The following is a 19,848-nucleotide window of genomic DNA, read 5'->3' as shown; positions in this document are numbered from 1 at the left end:
GGGCGACCGGGGGGGTCCACAAGGGTTTTGTGGACTTTGGGCAATATATATAAAACTGGAGTAACGGGAGAAGTAACCGTTAAATACTCCCTTAGCCCTTCATCAATGGTGCCCCCGGCCACCGCATCGGACAAAATATTTTTGATGGTATTCATAATCTGAAATTTAGGATCATTCTGCAGTACACCATACACATCTACATCACACAGTTGGCGTTCAATTTCTTTTACATAATTACATGTATCAAGAACAACCACTCCACCCCCTTTATCAGCGGGTTTAATGGTTAACTGGGGGTTGTTCCTGAGTTCAGATAGTGCCTCTATTTCAGCAGTTGTCAGATTGGGTTTATTTAATCTCGCTGCATCACCAAAACGGGATTTTAGCTCTCTGACATCCCTTTTAACTGCGGAAATGTAGGCCTCTATAGCAGGTTCATCCACATAGGGGAGAAAGGTACTTTTATTCATTAGACCCAATTTCTTGAGCGAAAATTCACTCGAGTGTGTTAGTGTATCAGCAGTATGACCCTTAAGGGTCATACTGCTGATACACTAACACACTCGAGTGAATTTTCGCTCAAGAAATTGGGTCTAATGAATAAAAGTACCTTTCTCCCCTATGTGGATGAACCTGCTATAGAGGCCTACATTTCCGCAGTTAAAAGGGATGTCAGAGAGCTAAAATCCCGTTTTGGTGATGCAGCGAGATTAAATAAACCCAATCTGACAACTGCTGAAATAGAGGCACTATCTGAACTCAGGAACAACCCCCAGTTAACCATTAAACCCGCTGATAAAGGGGGTGGAGTGGTTGTTCTTGATACATGTAATTATGTAAAAGAAATTGAACGCCAACTGTGTGATGTAGATGTGTATGGTGTACTGCAGAATGATCCTAAATTTCAGATTATGAATACCATCAAAAATATTTTGTCCGATGCGGTGGCCGGGGGCACCATTGATGAAGGGCTAAGGGAGTATTTAACGGTTACTTCTCCCGTTACTCCAGTTTTATATATATTGCCCAAAGTCCACAAAACCCTTGTGGACCCCCCCGGTCGCCCCATCGTCTCTGGTACGGACTCTGTGTTTAGTAGAATCGCTATGTTTCTTGATAGGATTCTGCGTGAATTTTCGACGGCTGGAAAGTCATATATTCAGGACACTGGGCATTTTTTGCAACAATTGAGATCTGTTGATGCTGCAGATGTACAGACTGCTACTCTCGTGTCCTTTGACGTTGTATCTTTGTACACGTCAATAGGACACGAGAAGGGCATCTCTGCTGTCAACAAATATCTGGATGGGTCGTCCATCACACAACATTCAAAATATTTTATTAATATCCTGCTGAGGCTTATTCTGGAAAATAATTATTTTCTTTTCCAGGACACCTTTTTCAGTCAAAAACGTGGCGTTGCGATGGGGTCCAATGTGGCCCCAACGTACGCAAATATCTACATGCGGCACATGGAGGAGGACTTCATCTATGTATCCCACCACTTCCAATATGTCATTGGGTGGTGGCGGTACATAGATGACGTCTTCCTCCTGTGGTCAGGTACAGAAACACAATTGGTTGAGTTCCATACATATCTGAACAGTATCGATCCTGACCTCCAATATACTGTGTCTTATTCCAAGACAGAATTATCCTTTCTTGACACCAATGTCAGATTGGTTGATGGTTTGATTAATACAGGCCTATACATCAAGCCAACTGACAGGAACACTATCCTACGATATGAAAGTAGTCATCCTCGTAGTTTAATCAAACACTTACCGCACTCACAATTCTTACGTGCTAAACGCATTATATCACAACAGACTGAGTTAGTATCTACATTGGATATGATGACAGGTAGATTTAGGGAACGGGGTTACCCCCACCGATTGCTGGATGATCAAAAAAATGAGATTTTACTCAATAGCCCCAAAAAAACTTCATCTGCCTCACAGAAAATCCGGAGGATACCTTTCATGTCCACATACTCTGAGTGTAGTGTGGAGATGGGACGTATCCTCAAGGACAATTGGAGCATCCTCGGCAGGTCAATCAAAGATGTACCTGAACTGAAGTCTCCTCCCCTTTTATCATATCGAAAAAGTAAAAACATCAAGGACCACTTGGTTAGAGCGGATGTAGGCCCTAAGAAAATTAGTGTACAGCGAACATTGTCTAAATCGGGACATGGCTGCTATCCGTGTCTCAATTGCGTCAACTGTCGCTATATATGCAAAGCTAGATCCTTCATACATCCCTCTACACATAAAGAATATCCCATCAAGTTCCATTTAAATTGTTCATCTTCTTATGTAATATATGTGCTAGCATGCCCGTGTAACCTAATATATATTGGGGAAACGTCCACAGAATTAAAACTAAGACTGAACAATCACAGGAATTCAATAAGAAAAAAACGTGCTGATCTTCCGGTCTCCAGGCATTTTGGATCCCTTGGGCACACTGAGCGGGATCTAAGATGCTGGATACTGGACCATGTTGAACTCCCTAGGAGAGGTGGAGACCGTCTAGCTATTCTCAAGAAAAGGGAATTGCGGTGGATTTATGATTTAGATAGCTTGCACCCCAGAGGATTAAATGTAGAGTTCAGATAGGTGCCTAGTGATCTGTTGCTTGCCCCCTTTTTCCATGCATTTATGTGTTACACTTTCCCCATACTTATAATAGTGTCGGAGAATTGTGAAAGTACTATATACAACTGCAAACGTAATAGAGTATAAAGTTGGAAACTTATATATATTTTTTCTTGCCTTTTAGAATTTTTAACCCTCACGATGCTGGATGCGGATCCCTGGACTTTAATTTGTTGGAAGCGATGCAGCCCAGTACCAACTACAGTGTCCTATCGTACATGCGCTATTCCAGAGACATTATTAAGTTATAGTGCGATGCTGTTTTCTGTATATGTTGAGGGACAATCCCTCTATGACCGCTTTTTCCAGCAAGTGGGTTAGGTAGGTCGGTGGGGCTCATGGAGATGTCCCCCTCCGACGTACACGGCCCCAAGGTCCGGTGTCCCTCCCGAGAGGTGGGGATCCCGGTCCTGATGCTGGCACCTGTAGGAGATCCCTGCTGCGGTCTGCTGCACATTTTCTATGTGTTCCATTCTATGGTCACGACTTTGAGTATATACTCTGTATGGTTATTATTCACGTGACGAACATAGAGCGGACATCTAGAGCATTCTTCCCTGAACCAAAATGGCGCTGGTAGATGTTACCCTATAGAGCGCATGCGAACTATTTTGACATTGTGATTCACATGATGTTGTTACTCTGGGCATGCGCATTAAGGAGATCGAGACGCATAGGGAACATGATGGTATATGTGGGCTCCATGGCTTTCCGAATTTCACTCCTGGGATCCCCATTCAGTATGTCTGCACTGTTTTATGATTCTAATTGGAACACAAGTTCTACATATATTTTGTTCTATATAAGAGGGATGGTATCCTGGTATGATAGAACGTATAACACTAGTCACTATGTTAAACATGCACTTTATAATTGTATCACATGTCTGTAATTTAAGATGATTGTAACCACACCCTGATGGGTGGAACACTTTTTGTAATGCTTTAAATGTGCTCACTTTCACTGTCTCCATGCTTGAGAAAGGCTCGCAAGAGCTGAAACGTCGCAAACTTTGCCATAACATGGGTGAATAAACTGCTTTGATTTTTTCATCACATTTTGGAGTGCAGTCCTGCTTTCTATTTGATTATATATATATATATATATATATATATATATATATATATATATATATATATAATATTTTTTTTTTTTTTTTTACGTGAACGTTATATTATGGTTAGCAAGTCCACTTCTTAAAGTCGGCACTATTGGAATTCACTGTATCTACTTTATCTACTAGTGACACGATTTGTGACCTGGGTGGGGTGGATGAGCTAGCTAACTATGGGGAGTATTCTGGAGCCCCAAGTGAACAACAGACCTACGACTACGCCAAGACCATCCTGTCTCTTATGACCAGAGAGAAACATCCTGATGGTAAGTGACCTTCTAATGAGAACTTCATCCAGATTGACCTTTACTTGTATCTGCATATTCTTGGTCACAAGCACTAAAGCCAAAAATATCCTTGGTATATCTTTTTGTGAAAGTTTGCTTCTCAGTTGTGCATATTGGAGATTGTCCTTTTCTTTCTACACTGTTAGCTTCTTCAGAATGGATAATTCCACTATAACGTGGTAATGGATTTGATATAATTTTTCTTGTGTAATGTCCATCTTTAGGTAAAATCCTTATTATTGGAGGCAGTATTGCAAATTTCACCAATGTTGCTGCTACCTTCAAGGTAAGTTGTCAGAGGGTCATACATCTACTGTAGAGAATGCTTTAGATGATCTTTATTAGGCTTTATACTTTTATTTCCTTGGCTTTTAGGGTATTGTTCGAGCTATTAAAGACTTTCAGGGCCCATTGAAGGAACATGAGGTTACAATATTTGTGAGACGAGGTGGACCAAATTATCAGGAGGGCCTTCGTGTCATGGGTGAAGTAGGTGAGTAGCATAAGACATAAAATAAACAATCGGCTGCTACAGCTCATTCCTGGGATAGAGAACGTTGTAATGGTCAGTTCTGGGGGCCTTTAACCAAGCTTGTATTCTCATGCAGCATCTTACAAAAATCAAGATGTGAACAGATAGCACAAAGCTAATCTGACAAATGCATAAAAGTACAAGGCATAATGTGCTTAACTTTTATATATATTTTTTGCATTGAAGTGACAGACATATATGGCTCTGTTTTCTTAGGTAAAACCACTGGAATTCCAATTCATGTGTTTGGTACTGAAACTCACATGACAGCCATTGTGGGTATGGCACTGGGGCACAGACCGATTCCAAATCAGCCTCCTACTGCAGCCCACACCGCCAATTTCCTGCTGAATGCCAGCGGCAGCTCCTCAGTAAGTCACAAGTGAACTGTACTTATATTTTTGCTTAGACTTAAACACCTGAAGCGGACACAGCGCTCGCATTATCACTGCAGCCCCTTCAAACAGCTGGGAGTCAGACCCCCACAGATCTGAAATTGATAGACCATCAATATCTGTAGCCTGGACAACCCCTTTAAAGGGGTTGTCCGGGTTCAGAGCTGAACCCGGACATACCCATATTTTCAGCCAGGCAGCCCCCCTGATGTTGGCATCGAAGCATCTCATGCTCCGATGCGCTCCCTTGCCCAGCGCTAGATCGCGCAGGGCACAGGCTCTTTTGTTTACAATAACACACGGCTTCTGCCCGGCAGTGTGTTCGGTGATGCCACCGGCTCTGATGGGCGTGCTTTAGCGCTGCCCTAGCCGTTTTACTGCCTAGGGCAGCGCTAAAGCCCGCCCATCAGTGCGGGTGACGTCACCGGGCTTCCTGGCAGCCCCATAAAGAGCCCGGTTCGTCACTGGAACTCTGGAAAATGCCTTTGCCCTGAGCAATTTAGTGCAGGGCAAAGGAAAGCATCGGAGCATGAACTGCTCCGATGCTGAAGTCAGGGGGGCTGCCTGGGTGAAAATGGAGGTATGTACGGGTTCAGCTCTGAACCCGGGCAACCCCATTTAATAAAAGAATAGTTTTTAATATAACAATTAGAAAGTTCCCTTCTAACAAGTGAGGGTTGTCCAAAGTGTATGCTTGCAGTAATCTGTGGTTAAGTGTTCCATTTCCCTACAGTGCCACCACAGTATCCATTCGAATCAGTTGGTTTTCTGTCTAATGGACAGATCCTCCAGGTCTTGGTAATCATTGTCCACTCTGGCCAATGGACAGATCCTCCAGGTCTTGGTAATCATTGTCCACTCTGGCCAATGGACAGATCCTCCAGGTCTTGGTAATCATTGTCCACTCTGGCAAATGGACAGATCCTCCAGGTCTTGGTAATCATTGTCCACTTTGTCAAATGGACAGGTCTGCCAGATCTTAGTAGTCATTCTCTACTGTGGCTAAGAGGTAGGTCCCCCCCACCACTATTAAAGAGATTGTCCAGAACATGTCAAAGTGTGAAAAACAGCAAGGGATGTGCCAAAAGGTTACCTTGAAAATCTGCCACCACAATGTGCTTCATATGATCTCTGTTGTCCTGTAGTGATGAGAGCACCTGCTTATGACCACTGTAGCAAATCCTAGGACAGTGATTTGCTGCAGTAGTGACTTGCAATGTCATCACTGCAGGACTGCAAAAAAAGACCGGTTACGCATCAGAGTGGCAGGGGATTTCCTGGGTGAGTAATTGTACTTTTGTACAGGACCCCTCTTTTAACTCTGCATTCCCTGATAAAGGATATGAAAATGGGTTTAGATAACCCCTTTAACATTCTCTCTCGTAACTGAAAGAACACTCCGAATGTAGGGTTAGTTGGTCTTTTACATAAAGTTTCCTTGAGGCTTCTGTAGATGGATTTTATATTTTTTTATAACGTGATTTCACTTTTCCGCAGACCCCTGCATCTAGCAGAACAGCATCCTTCTCAGAATCACGCCAGGAGGATATCACTCCAGCAAAAAAGGCCAAGCCTACTGTACCAAATGGTAAGGACTTTGCCTCCCCATTAACCTTTTAGTTAAGTTTCATATGGGGTACAGTAATTACAAGCATTTAAAGGGTTTCTCTTGGAATGATTTAACATGGCCACCAGCAACCTGCCCTAGAATGTGAGCTGGCTCCACTTCCAGAGCTGTCTGGGAGGTCGAGGTGTCGGGGCCTCACTACACTCTGGCCCTTGCATTTACTACATATTGGTGAGTTTTCCTGTCAGGCTGCTCAGCCATGATGGCATATCATAGGGAGGATCGCATCATTACCATCTAGTGTAGAGCGTTGTAGTGAGGCTGCATCCCCTCACCACGCTAGGCATCTCTGCAAGTGGAGGAAACCAGCCCTGCTCACATTCTAGGAAAGTTTACTGGTGGCCATTTTAAATAATTTCTGAAGAACCTCTTTAAAGTAAGAGATTGCATCTGTCTAGTTCCCTACCTGGATCTGAATACTTTGGTAATTGCATGTAATTAAAAATTTTGCTTAGCTACTGAGTTATTCAATAAGATGTATCTGTTTAGCGCCACATTAAAAATCCGAAAGGTGCTCTTTGGAATGTGGGCCCCTTTGCCCACCTAGGCTGCAAAAAAGTGTCACACATCTGGTATCTCTGTATTCAGGAGAAGTTGAGGAATGTGTTTTGGGGGTGTCTTTTTACATATACCCATGCTGGGTGAGATAAATATCTTGGTCAAATGCCAACTTTGTATAAAAAAATGGGAAAAGTTGTCTTTCTCGCCCAGTTTCCTTGGGGGACACAGAAGACCTTGGGTATAGCTCATCTCCATAGGAGGCGTGACACTAAGTGAAAGCTGTTAAGCCCCTCCTCCACAGCTATACCCTCAGCCTGGAGAGAGAGACTGCCAGTTTTTTGCTTAGTGTCCAAGGAGGCAAGACACTCCCTGCTCTGCAGGGCTGGTTTCTCCTTGTTTAAATTTTAGTTTTTTTAGTTTTTTCTTTTCTTTTTGTTCCAGATCATCAGGGATAACAGAGACGCACTAGACCTCTCTGTTCTCCCGGGGTTGAGCTGCGCCAGTGCCGGTCACCCGCACTGCTGCCTCCCCCACAGAAGACAAGGTGGATCAGGGCAGCCCAGCTCCCCTACATCCCGCCAGCGCAAGGGTCGCCCGCACGCCAAGTCCCTCTTCCAGCGTCCTGCCACTACGGTGCCAGTAGCTGAAGGGGCGACCCTGCTGGAATGGACCGAGTGTGAAGACGGCTGTGGTAAGAGATTGGCTTCTCCAGCCCTACGTCTCCCACCCCCCCCACCCTGGTCTCCTGCGTGCCTGACCCCCATATTGGGCCTCTAGTCCCCTGCTGGATCTATGCTGGCCCCTGGGGTGCCGCAGAGCGGCAATCTCCTTCTGCCCCCTTCCTGCCTGGGACATGCAGCCAGTGGCTGTCTCCACAGCCAGCTACAGAAGCGGCAACATAGTTTATTTCTTTATCAGCACAGGCACCCGGTCTCTGGGTCCCCCCCTACATCTCCTACCGGAGTGTTGCTCCAGGCCTGAGGCTCCTGACTGCTGTGGAGTAAGGCCTCGCCTCCGGCCGACATTGGTATTCCGGTGCGGCCGGGCGCCGCAAAAATCTTAGCCCAGGCTCCGCGGCCTGCCAGGCCGCCATTCCGGGTCCCTGACTTTTCCGGCCGGCGGGGTGGGCTCCCGCGGCCGGCAAGCCGCCATTCCGAGCAAGCCGCCATTCTGGGCCCCTGACTCTTCCGGCCGGCGGGGTGGGCTCCCGCGGCCGGCAAGCCGCCATTCTGGGCCCCTGACTCCTCCGGCCGGCAGGGTGGGCTCCCGCGGCCGGCTTTGGGCTTGACTTCTAGGCCCAGCAGGCCCCGGCCGACCGTCGGTGCCGGTCGGTGGGGCTCCGCAAATTTTGGCCCAGGCTTCGCGGCCTGCTGGGCCGCAATTCCGACCGGCCCGCGGGGTGGGCACCCGCGGCCGGTTTGATGCGCCACTCCGCCTCAGGTCCTGGCGGTACATACCGGGCGCCGCAAATTTAGTCCCCGGCTTCACGGCCTACTAGGCCGCAAAATTCCGGTCTCTGGTGGAGGGGGCGGGAACTTCTCCAGGCGCGAATTTTTCCCGCCGGGAGGTTCCTCCGCCCCCAGGGGATCGCAGCGCCGCCCTCCAGGCCGGATCCATGTTAACCCTTTGGGTACAGGCCGGATCCCAATGGGCCGGTATGGCTGGCCCCCCTTTTTCCTTTTTCCTGACTATCTGTGCCCCTATATGGTGGCACCCTTTAGCCTCAGAGAGGCTGTGTTTTTAATAAAAAAAAAAAAAGAAAAAAAAAAAAAAAAAAAGAAATAATAATAAATATATATATATAATAATAATAACAGATTTCTTTTGGACTGCGCAGGACGCTGCAGCCTCATCAGTAGTGCTGCATGTCTGCATGCCCTCTTTCCACAGGCGGCATAGTGTTGCGCTCCCAACCTGCGTCGCTGCTAGGGCATTTCCCCTTTTAGGCGGTTTTCCTGCCCTCTTCCAGGATACGGCGCTGGCCAAGTGCATGCGGCCCTTCCGTAGGCAGCATTCATCATCTCTCCAGTTATGGTGCCTGCCATGTGCATCCCCCCCCTCCTAGGCGGGATACTGCACTCTCCCTGGCTCCCGGCTGGCCATGTGCATGACCCCCTTTTAGGCGGAATACTGCACCTTCACCGGATACGGTGCTGGCCATGTGCACGACCCCCTTTCATAGGCGGAATGCTGCACTCTCTCTATGGATTTGCTGCCGGCCATGTGCACGACCCCCTTCTCTAGGCGGAACGCTGCACTCTCGCTGGATTCACTGCCGGCCATGTGCGTCACCCCCTTCCATGGGCGGAACGCAGCGCTCTCACTGGATTCGTTGTCGGCCATGCGCGTGACCCCCTTCCATGGGCGGAAGGCAGCGCTCTCACTGGATTAGTTGCCGATCATGTGCATGACCCCCCCTTTTTAGGCGGAATACTGCACTCTCACCGGATACGGTACTGGCTATGTGCACGACCCCCTTCCATAGGCGGAACGCTGCACTCTCTCTGATGGGCTATGATGTACTTATGTACTATGTTACTATGCTGCACTCTCACTGGTTTCGCTGCCAGCCATAGGCATGACTCAGGCAGCATACATACATCCCTCTGTCTGTGGTGTTTTCTCGCAGGTACGTTACTGGCCATGTGCATGTACCCCATACATGGCGGGGTGCTTGCACTCTCGCTGGATCCGCTGTCGGCCATATGCATGACCCCTCTTCCGTGGGCGGTGTACGCACTCTCGCTGGATTCGCTGCCTGCCATGGGCATGCCTTCCTTCCTCAGGTGACATACATACATTCTCACTGACTGTGTTTGTCTCTCACCAGTACGTTGCTGGCCATGTGTATGACTCCCATACATGGCGGGTGCACGCACTCTCCCTGGATGAGATGCTGGCCATGTGCATTACCCCCCCTTTTTGTCTGGGCGGCATGCTACACTCTCACCGGATACCTTGCTGGCCATGAGCATGGCCCTCTAACATGGGTGGAACGCTTGCACTCCCATTGGATACGGTGCTGGCCTTGTGCGTGACCACCCCACATTCCATGGGCAGAATTTGGCACGCTCATGAGATTCACGGCTGTCCTTGTATGGCTGTGCTGGACTTGTACATGTCCCCCTTCATTGGCAGAGTAGTTGCACTCTCGCTAAGTCAGTGTTGGGTGTATTATTGCACACTCACTTAATGCTAGGATAACCCTGTGCATGTTCCCCTTTCACTAGGTGGACCTCCTGCGTTCCTGCTGGATTATATGGTATGTCCTGCTTCTCTGAAGTAGGTACGGCCTTAGGCATCACTCCCTTTTGGGACCGGCCTTTGCACTCTTGCCGACTGCAGTTTGCCAGATACAATTTCCCCCCTTTCGGGGCGGACTGCTTGCGTTCCATCGCATGCTATACTAGGCTTGTGCATAACTCCCTTGCAGGTTGCACTTTGCAATTACGTACATGCTGTGGCACTCTGTGGCGAGCCCCCTTTTTCGCTGAATTAACCTTTTGCAGTGAGCGGACGTTCTTGTGCGTTGTTTGGGCCGTGTATGCCTTCTCCTCCTGTAGGTGGGTTGGCCTTCTCACTGCTTACGAGCTGCTCGTACGTATGCCTCATCTGCTTCCTGCGGCATACTTTTGTTTTCTTGGGATACGATGCTTGCCGCAAGCCTTGCACTCGTCTCTAAGGAGTTCATTCTGTCCACCTGACCCGGACGGGCTCTACTTGCTCTATGCTGCACGGAGCTGGGTGGTACTCATTCATTTAGTTGGCCCTTCATCCCAGGGAGTGTTCGTGGTTCCTAGATGCGTGCCCATTCGTCCTTCCGCGGTATTGCTTCCCTGCGCTAGTGGTCACATGGTCGAGAGTGCTGTTGTCTGGAGCGCCCCTCGAATTCTTCGTTGGCTCTGGCAGGACTGCGGTTCCCTTGCCTGCTCAAATTTCCTCCTCTTCGGATGTAGTGTGGTATGAGTCCTTCCTCTTGGCGCCTCTACGCTTCAGTCTGATCTGCTACCAAGTGCGGGCTGCTTTTCTCGGGAAGGTCACCCAAATTCTCTTGGGTGCTCGATTACCCAGGTCGGAGGACCTCCACCTTGGGTTCTTCAGGGTATTCGCCTTCTGCGAGGCGGTGAACCGGGCATCTCGCAGTGTAGCAGGGTTCTGCTTTTGAGCTGTCCTATGGCTTCCCTGTTGCCCACTCCTCCGTTCGGTTGGAGGGTGTTATGCCGGCCTCTGTCTCGACTACCTTATCTCGCCGGCTCTGTTTGGCTCCCGCTCGGTACAGATCACTCCGATGTGGCTTCTGTCCCGCCAGACTTCAGAGGCTGTTCCTTCACTGTCCTCCCCTCTGGGAAGAGCATGGTTGTTCATGTGGATGGTTCCGGTGTTCCTTTTGGCCTCGTTCTGTCTCCCTTGTTCACACTGGCTGTATTGGCTGTGCCTATTTACCGAGTCTACCGCGTTCTGTCCTCCCGCTGAGTGCAGATTTCGTGGTCCATTCTAAGACAATGGTCCTGCTGTAGACTTACCTTCTCGGTAACTTGGGGGGACTACCTTTCGGTCCAGATTGTCCTTTGATCTCCCACACCGGGACTGTAGAACATGGCTACATCAGCATGGACTTTAGCCTGTCTTGTCCTGGCATCTGGCGGATACTGGGCGGACCCTTTGGTTCCGTTCCGTCTGTCCTTCTGCTCCCCCACTGGGTGGATACGGGACAACGTTGCTCGGGGGCCGACTGGACCAGTTTTGTCGACTTCTGCCCGTGTTACTGGTCTGCGCCTGATCACATTGGGTTTTCGCCCGCTTGCCAGGCGACTCCAGCGGGTTCGCTATTGTCCGCTCCTGGCTGTATTTTCGTCCAGGATCTGTCGTAAGACTTATGGTTTTTTTGTCTGGGGTTCTGTGGGAAGCTGTGCATTCCCCACTCTGACTTTTTCTCTCCCCATGGTTCTGTCTTTTTTCCAGTCCGGCCTGGACCTGGGACTGAGATTCCTTTACTTGAGGTGTCAAGTGTCAGCGCTGTTCTTCCTCTTCCAGCGTTCCCCGGCCCTCTGGGCCTGTCAAGACCTTCTTACTTGAAATGGCTCTTGGGTTCCTCTGTACTGTCCTTCGGTACCGCCCTGGGAACTACATACTGAGCTCTCGGCGCTCCAATATTTTCCTTGGAGCCGTTACAGAAGTTCTCTCTACCCCGCCTGTCCTGTACGGTTGTGTTTCCGTATCAGTCGTGTCTCTGACGGGTGCCTGAATGGCCCCTTTTTTTTTTTTTTTTTTTTTTTTTTTTTGTTCTGAGCCTTCTGTCTTTTCCCAGGACAGGGCTGTTTCTACATCCCGTTCCTTCCTTCTGAAGGTGGTGTTGCCTTTCGCTTCAACACTTCACCGATTTGGACGTTGTTTGGGCCTTGCCGGTTTTACTTGGAGATCTCCGACTCTTGTCGACGTTCGGTCTCTTGGGTTTCCTGGAGGTCCGCGCTTAGAGTTGACGGACTCCAGGGTCGTTTTCCTCCGCTTTATCAGATTGGCTATTGCTGAGGTTACCGCACCGAGGGCAGGATTCTGCCTTTGCTGTCACCGTTCATTTCACCAGAGCGGTCGGTGCCTCCTGGGCCGGAGGTATTGGGCTTCGGCCATGCATTTGAGCAAGGCGGCCACAGGTCTTCCTTGCACGCTTTACAGAGTTCTACAGGGTGCATACTCTGGCTTCGGCGTATGCTGCTTTGGTCCGCCTGGGTCTGCAGGCGGCGGTTCCTTGATGCCTTCGGGTGCTTCGCCTTGGAGCTGTGGTCCCTCCCCTTTTGGACTGCTTTTGAACGTCCCAAGGTCTTCTGTGTCCCCCAAGGAAACTGGGCGAGAAAACGAGATTTTTGTATAACTTACCAGTAAAATCTCTTTCTCGCTCTTTCCTTGGGGGACACAGCACCCACCCATTCATTGTTTTTTCTCTACACGGTTTCCGAGTTTGTGTTACCCGTTGGGTAGTTGGCTTGTTGGTTCTTTGTTGGACTTTGCCTTTTCTCACTGCTTGGACACGCAACTGGCAGTCTCTCTCTCCAGGCTGAGGGTATAGCTGTGGAGGAGGGGCTTAACAGCTTTCACTTAGTGTCACGCCTCCTATGGAGATGAGCTATACCCAAGGTCTTCTGTGTCCCCCAAGGAAAGAGCGAGAAAGAGATTTTACTGGTAAGTTATACAAAAATCTCGTTTTTGCCAAGATATTTCTCTCACCCAGCATGGGTATATGTAAAATGACACCCCAAAACACATTCCCCAACTTCTCCCGATTACGGAGATACCAGATGTGTGACACTTTTTTGCAGCCTAGGTGGGCAAAGGGGCCCATATTCAAAAGAGCACCTTTCGGATTTCACAGGTCATTTTTTACAGAATTTGATTTCAAACTCCTTACCACACATTTGGGCCCCTAGAATGCCAGGGCAGTATAACTACCCCACAAGTGACCCCATTTTGGAAAGAAGAGACCCCAAGGTATTCGCTGATGGGCATAGTGAGTTCATGGAACTTTTTATTTTTTGTCACAAGTTAGTGGAATATGAGACTTTGTATGAAAAAAAAAAAATAAAAAATAAAAATAATCATTTTCCACTAACTTGTGACAAAAAATAAAAAATTCTAGGAACTCGCCATGCCCCTCACGGAATACCTTTGGGTGTCTTCTTTCCAAAATGGGGTCACTTGTGGGGTAGTTATACTGCCCTGGCATTTTCCAGGGGCCCTAATGTGTGGTAAGTAGGTAAATGACCTGTGAAATCCTAAAGGTGCTCTTTGGAATATGGGCCCCTTTGCCCACCTAGGCTGCAAAAAAGTGTCACACATGTGGTATCGCCGTATTCAGGAGAAGTTGGGGAATGTGTTTTGGGGTGTCATTTTACATATACCCATGCTGGGTGAGAGAAATATCTTGGCAAAAGACAACTTTTCCCATTTTTTTTATACAAAGTTGGCATTTGACCAAGATATTTCTCTCACCCAGCATGGGTATATGTAAAATGACACCCCAAAACACATTCCCCAACTTCTCCTGAGTACGGCGATACCAGATGTGTGACACTTTTTTGCAGCCTAGATGCGCAAAGGTGCCCAAATTCCTTTTAGGAGGGCATTTTTAGACATTTGGATACCAGACTTCTTCTCACGCTTTGGGGCCCCTAGAATGCCAGGGCAGTATAAATACCCCACATGTGACCCCATTTTGGAAAGAAGACACCCCAAGGTATTCAATGAGGGGCATGGCGAGTTCATAGAAATTTTTTTTTTTTGGCACAAGTTAGCGGAAATTGATATTTTTAATTTTTTTCTCACAAAGTCTCCCGTTCCGCTAACTTGGGACAAAAATTTCAATCTTTCATGGACTCAATATGCCCCTCACGGAATACCTGGGGGTGTCTTCTTTCCGAAATGGGGTCACATGTGGGGTATTTATACTGCCCTGGCATTCTAGGGGCCCTAAAGCGTGAGAAGAAGTCTGGAATATAAATGTCTAAAAAATTTTACGCATTTGGATTCCGTGAGGGGTATGGTGAGTTCATGTGAGATTTTATTTTTTGACACAAGTTAGTGGAATATGAGACTTTGTAAGAAAAAAAAAAAAAAATTCTGCTAACTTGGGCCAAAAAAATATCTGAATGGAGCCTTACAGAGGGGTGATCAATGACAGGGGGTTGATCAATGACAGGGGGGTTGATCAATGACAGGGGGGTTGATCAATGACAGGGGGGTTGATCAATGACAGGGGGGGTGATCAGGGAGTCTATATGGGGTGATCACCACAGTCATTGATCACGCCCCTGTAAGGCTTCATTCAGACGTCCGGATGCGTTTTGCGGATCCGATCCATCTATCAGTGGATCCGTAAAAATCATGCGGACGTCTGAATGGAGCTTTACAGGGGGGTAATCAATGACGGGGGTGATCAGGGAGTCTATATGGGGTGATCACCACAGTCATTGATCATGCCCCTGTAAGGCTTCATTCAGACGTCCGGATGCGTTTTGCGGATCGGATCCATCTATCAGTGCATCCGTAAAAATCATGCGGACATCTGAATGGAGCTTTACAGGGGGGTGATCAGGGAGTCTATATGGGGTGATCACCACAGTCATTGATCATGCCCCTGTAAGGCTTCATTCAGACGTCCGGATGCGTTTTGCGGATCGGATCCATCTATCAGTGCATCCGTAAAAATCATGCGGACATCTGAATGGAGCTTTACAGGGGGGTGATCAGGGAGTCTATATGGGGTGATCACCACAGTCATTGATCATGCCCCTGTAAGGCTTCATTCAGACGTCCGGATGCGTTTTGCGGATCGGATCCATCTATCAGTGCATCCGTAAAAATCATGCGGACGTCTGAATGGAGCTTTACAGGGGGTTGATCAATGACAGGGGTGTAATCAATGACAGGGGGGTGATCAGGGAGTCTATATGGGGTGATAACCACAGTCATTGATCACGCCCCTGTAAGGCTTCATTCAGACGTCCGGATGCGTTTTGCGGATCCGATCCATCTATCAGTGGATCCGTAAAAATCATGCGGACATCTGAATGGAGCTTTACAGGGGGGTAATCAATGACAGGGGGGTGATCAATGACAGGGGGGTGATCAGGGAGTCTATATGGGGTGATCAGGGGCTAATAAGGGGTTAATAAGTGACGGGGGGGGGGGTGTAGTGTAGTGTAGTGGTGCTTGGTGGGACTTTACTGAGCTACCTGTGTCCTCTGGTGGTCGATCCAAACAAATGGGACCACCAGAGGACCAGGTAGCAGGTATATTAGACGCTGTTATCAAAACAGCGTCTAATATACCTGTTAGGGGTTAAAAAAAACACATCTCCAGCCTGCCAGCGAACGATCGCCGCTGGCAGGCTGGAGATCAACTCTCTTACCTTCCGTTCCTGTGAGCGCGCGCGCCTGTGTGCGCGCGTTCACAGGAAATCTCGGCCATCGCGAGATGACGCATATATGCGTGACTCTGCGCAGGGCTGCCACCTCCGGAACGCGATCCTGCGTTAGGCGGTCCGGAGGTGGTTAAGGGACCAAAAGTAATGGGACAATTGGCTTCTCAGCTGTTCCATGGCCAGGTGTGTGTTATTCCCTCATTATCCCAATTACAATGAGCAGATAAAAGGTCCATAGTTCATTTCAAGTGTGCTATTTGCATTTGGAATCTGTTGCTGTCAACTCTCAAGATGAGATCCAAAGAGCTGTCACGATCAGTGAAGCAAGCCATCATTAGGCTGAAAAAACACAACAAACCCATCAGAGAGATAGCAAAAACATTAGGCGTGGCCAAAACAACTGTTTGGAACATTCTTAAAAAGAAGGAACGCATCGGTGAGCTCAGCAACACCAAAAGACCCGGAAGACCACAGAAAACATCTGTGGTGGATGACCGAGGAATTCTTTCCCTGGTGAAGAAAACATCCTTCACAACAGTTGGCCAGATCAAGAACACTCTCCAGGAGGTAGGTGTATGTGTGTCAAAGTCAACAATCAAGAGAAATATAAAGAATATTAAACCGCGGCACTCGAATTAAGTATTTATTAATCCATCCACAAAAATAGAACTTAAGGCCAACGTTTCGGTCTCATCCCAAGACCTTGTTCACGGCCTGGAAGCAAGAAACGTCTGGTGTGGAGGATGGCTAATAGCTATTAGCCATCCTCCACACCAGACGTTTCTTGCTTCCAGGCCGTGAACAAGGTCTCGGGATGAGACCGAAACGTTGGCCTTAAGTTCTATTTTTGTGGATGGATTAATAAATACTTAACTACTTAATTCGAGTGCCGCGGTTTAATATTCTTTATATACTGACTGTCTACCGCTGAGCACCGGACCACTGTTAAAGGAGTGCCGTCCAAACAACTTCTACAACAATCAAGAGAAGACTTCACCAGAGTGAATACAGAGGGTTCACCACAAGATGTAAACCATTGGTGAGCATCAAAAACAGGAAGGTCAGATTAGAGTTTGCCAAACGACATCTAAAAAAGCCTTCAAAGTTCTGGAACAACATCCTATGGACAGATGAGACCAAGATCAACTTGTACCAGAGTGATGGGAAGAGAAGAGTATGGAGAAGGAAAGGAACTGCTCATGATCCTAAGCATACCACCTCATCAGTGAAGCATGGTGGTGGTAGTGTCATGGCGTGGGCATGTATGGCTGCCAATGGAACTGCTTCTCTTGTATTTATTGATGATGTGACTGCTGACAAAAGCAGCAGGATGAATTCTGAAGTGTTTCGGGCAATATTATTTGCTCATATTCAGCCAAATGCTTCAGAACTCATTGGACGGCTCTTCACAGTGCAGAAGGACAATGACCCAAAGCATACTGCAAAAGCAACCAAAGAGTTTTTTAAGGGAAAGAAGTGGAATGTTATGCAATGGCCAAGTCGATCACCTGACCTGAATCCGATTGAGCATGCATTTCACTTGCTGAAGACAGAACTGAAGGGAAAATGCCCCAAGAACAAGCAGGAACTGAAGACAGTTGCAGTAGAGGCCTGGCAGAGCATCACCAGGGATGAAACCCAGCGTCTGGTGATGTCTATGCGTTCCAGACTTCAGGCTGTAATTGACTGCAAAGGATTTACAACCAAGTATTAAAAAGTGAAAGTTTGATTTATGATTATTATTCTGTCCCATTACTTTTGGTCCCTTAACAAGTGGGAGGCACATATGCAAACTGTTGTAATTCCTACACCTTTCCCCTGATTTGGATGTAAATACCCTCAAATTAAAGCTTACAGTCTGCAGTTAAAGCACATCTTGGTCGTTTCATTTCAAATCAATTGTGGTGGTGTATAGAGCGAAAATTTTTAGAATTGTGTCGATGGCCCAATATTTATGGACCTTTTTTTACATTAGTCATGGGATAACCCCTTTATTGACCAGGCCTGACCAACATTTTTGTTTTTGTCTCAGCATTTCAGCAGCAATAACCTTCTTTTTTTTTTTTTCACTGACGTGGCTTCCTGAGGCCTTGTTTTATGCAAGAGATATTTTATTATTCTTTGACCTTGCTCGGGGGTAAATATAAATGACAGTGTACCTTATTTATTTTATTTATTTTTTTGCTACTGAAACAAAATTCGTTTTACACTACATAACCTGATAATTAAATTCTTCAAGTTATTATGGTTGTGTGGATACCTAATGTGTGCCCAATAAAATGTACTATATTTTTTGCCCTATAAGACACACCCCTTCCCTTAAGTGCACCTAGGTTTTAGAGGAGAAAAATAAGAAAAAAATATTTTTCATCAGACCCACAATGACCTCAGATCAGATAATAAAAAAAAAAATCAAATCCCCTTTCCAACTCCTGAGATCCAGCGTCACACAGCGTGCAGAGCCTGCAGGAGAAGACCAGGAAGCGGTGAGTACAGAGCCTACATAGGGGGCACTGCATTCGCCACTCCCTGGTCCACATTGAGCGCTTCCATAATAGAATCATTAGTATTCGCCCTATAAGACACACGCCTGCCTTCAGGGTTATAGAGAACCTGTCAGCTTTTCTGACTTCTACTTCTATGAAATAGCAATTCTGAAGTATCTTTTCCTCTAACTCGGTTATTCCTTCTCCAAATTTATAAAAAACCTTTTCAGCTGGGGGTTACCATTGTCTTTGTGGAAGGGATAGTCCCTACAGTCTGACTCTCCCAGCATTCATTGGGTTTATGCATACATTTCTTTTGGAGTAACAGAGGAACGGTACAGTGCCGAATTCTAAGAGCAGATGCTTCAGGATTGTAATATTATATGGAATACTTACTTAGTATTACTAAAACGGGCATGTCATAGAGGTGACAATGTATTAAAATGTTACAGTCCCTTAAAAAATTTCCCAGATTAGGAGGAGAATTTTTTTTTTTACTCTGTAGAAAGCTGCGTCACTGTGATAAATCTGGTGCAGACTGTCTCGTCTGACTCTTGCCCCAGTATGGTTCTAGTATGAAGGTGACCATAGTGAATGTAATACTGCCAGTACTGGGGAATGTATACAATGAGCTTCATTCAGTCTCTCGCTTCTCTAGAAGAAGCCATTCTGGGCATGCACCCTAACTTTCTCATTTTAACAGACACAGCGGCTGTACATGGACCAACCAAAGGTAGGCTGGTGGCTGAGCGCTGGGTGTTGGCTGTACTTGTCTCTCTGCAGTGTGGTCTTACAACCCAGTGTGTGTATTCTGCTACCCTTCCCCTCTCATCTATTCCTTTTTTTACAAAACATGGCTCAAAGCCAAGACCAGCCATTGTCCAGTGTCAGTGTGGTGTTTTCATTGCTCCCTCCAGCAGACCTGATTCTACAGTACAGCGTTAGGTTTATTCATGCATATAGTTTTTTATTTTACATGGTTTATGTATCAGTTTTTGCTTTGCTAGACATACAGGGTCTGCTTTCAGTCTGAACTCACAAGCTTAATTGTTGGCATGCCTCCCAGTACACTACTTTTCAGTTTGCACTTCTGTACTGTATGTGGCTCTGAGGGTTTCCCAACGTATGCCTCTGATGCATGCCTCCGACGTATGACACTATATAGGCATACGCTGCCCATAGTTATGCCACCTATGTATACGCCTGAAGTAGTCTCAGGAAGCTTTCCCGGCTAAAGTATACCGCAAACACAGTGGGAATGCACCCTTGTACTGTTCACTGAAAAACGGGCGTCATCATGGATCTGTATTGAAGAAAACATGGTGTGCCATG

The 19,848-nt window shown here is 47.2% G+C and overlaps 1 protein-coding gene across 3 annotated transcripts in view; it reads left to right on the top strand.

The window, feature by feature from the left end:
- The window catches only part of ACLY (ATP citrate lyase), an 85,308-nt gene that overhangs the window by 34,246 nt on the left and 31,214 nt on the right, over window positions 1-19,848 (top strand). For 2 of the 3 annotated variants that reach the window (XM_040435340.1, XM_040435341.1), the window contains exons 9-14: window positions 3,904-4,040; window positions 4,286-4,347; window positions 4,437-4,554; window positions 4,810-4,964; window positions 6,486-6,576; window positions 19,220-19,249. In XM_040435340.1, the coding sequence (XP_040291274.1) occupies window positions 3,904-4,040; window positions 4,286-4,347; window positions 4,437-4,554; window positions 4,810-4,964; window positions 6,486-6,576; window positions 19,220-19,249 (593 nt within the window). The remainder of the gene's footprint in view (window positions 1-3,903; window positions 4,041-4,285; window positions 4,348-4,436; window positions 4,555-4,809; window positions 4,965-6,485; window positions 6,577-19,219; window positions 19,250-19,848) is intronic. The other variant, XM_040435342.1, reaches the window with a different exon arrangement.

Source organism: Bufo bufo, chromosome 6 (assembly GCF_905171765.1).
Source record: "Bufo bufo chromosome 6, aBufBuf1.1, whole genome shotgun sequence".
Taxonomy (NCBI): domain Eukaryota; kingdom Metazoa; phylum Chordata; class Amphibia; order Anura; family Bufonidae; genus Bufo; species Bufo bufo.
The sequence above is the reverse complement of the archived record's forward strand: the minus strand, read 5'-3'. Positions and strand labels throughout refer to the sequence as shown.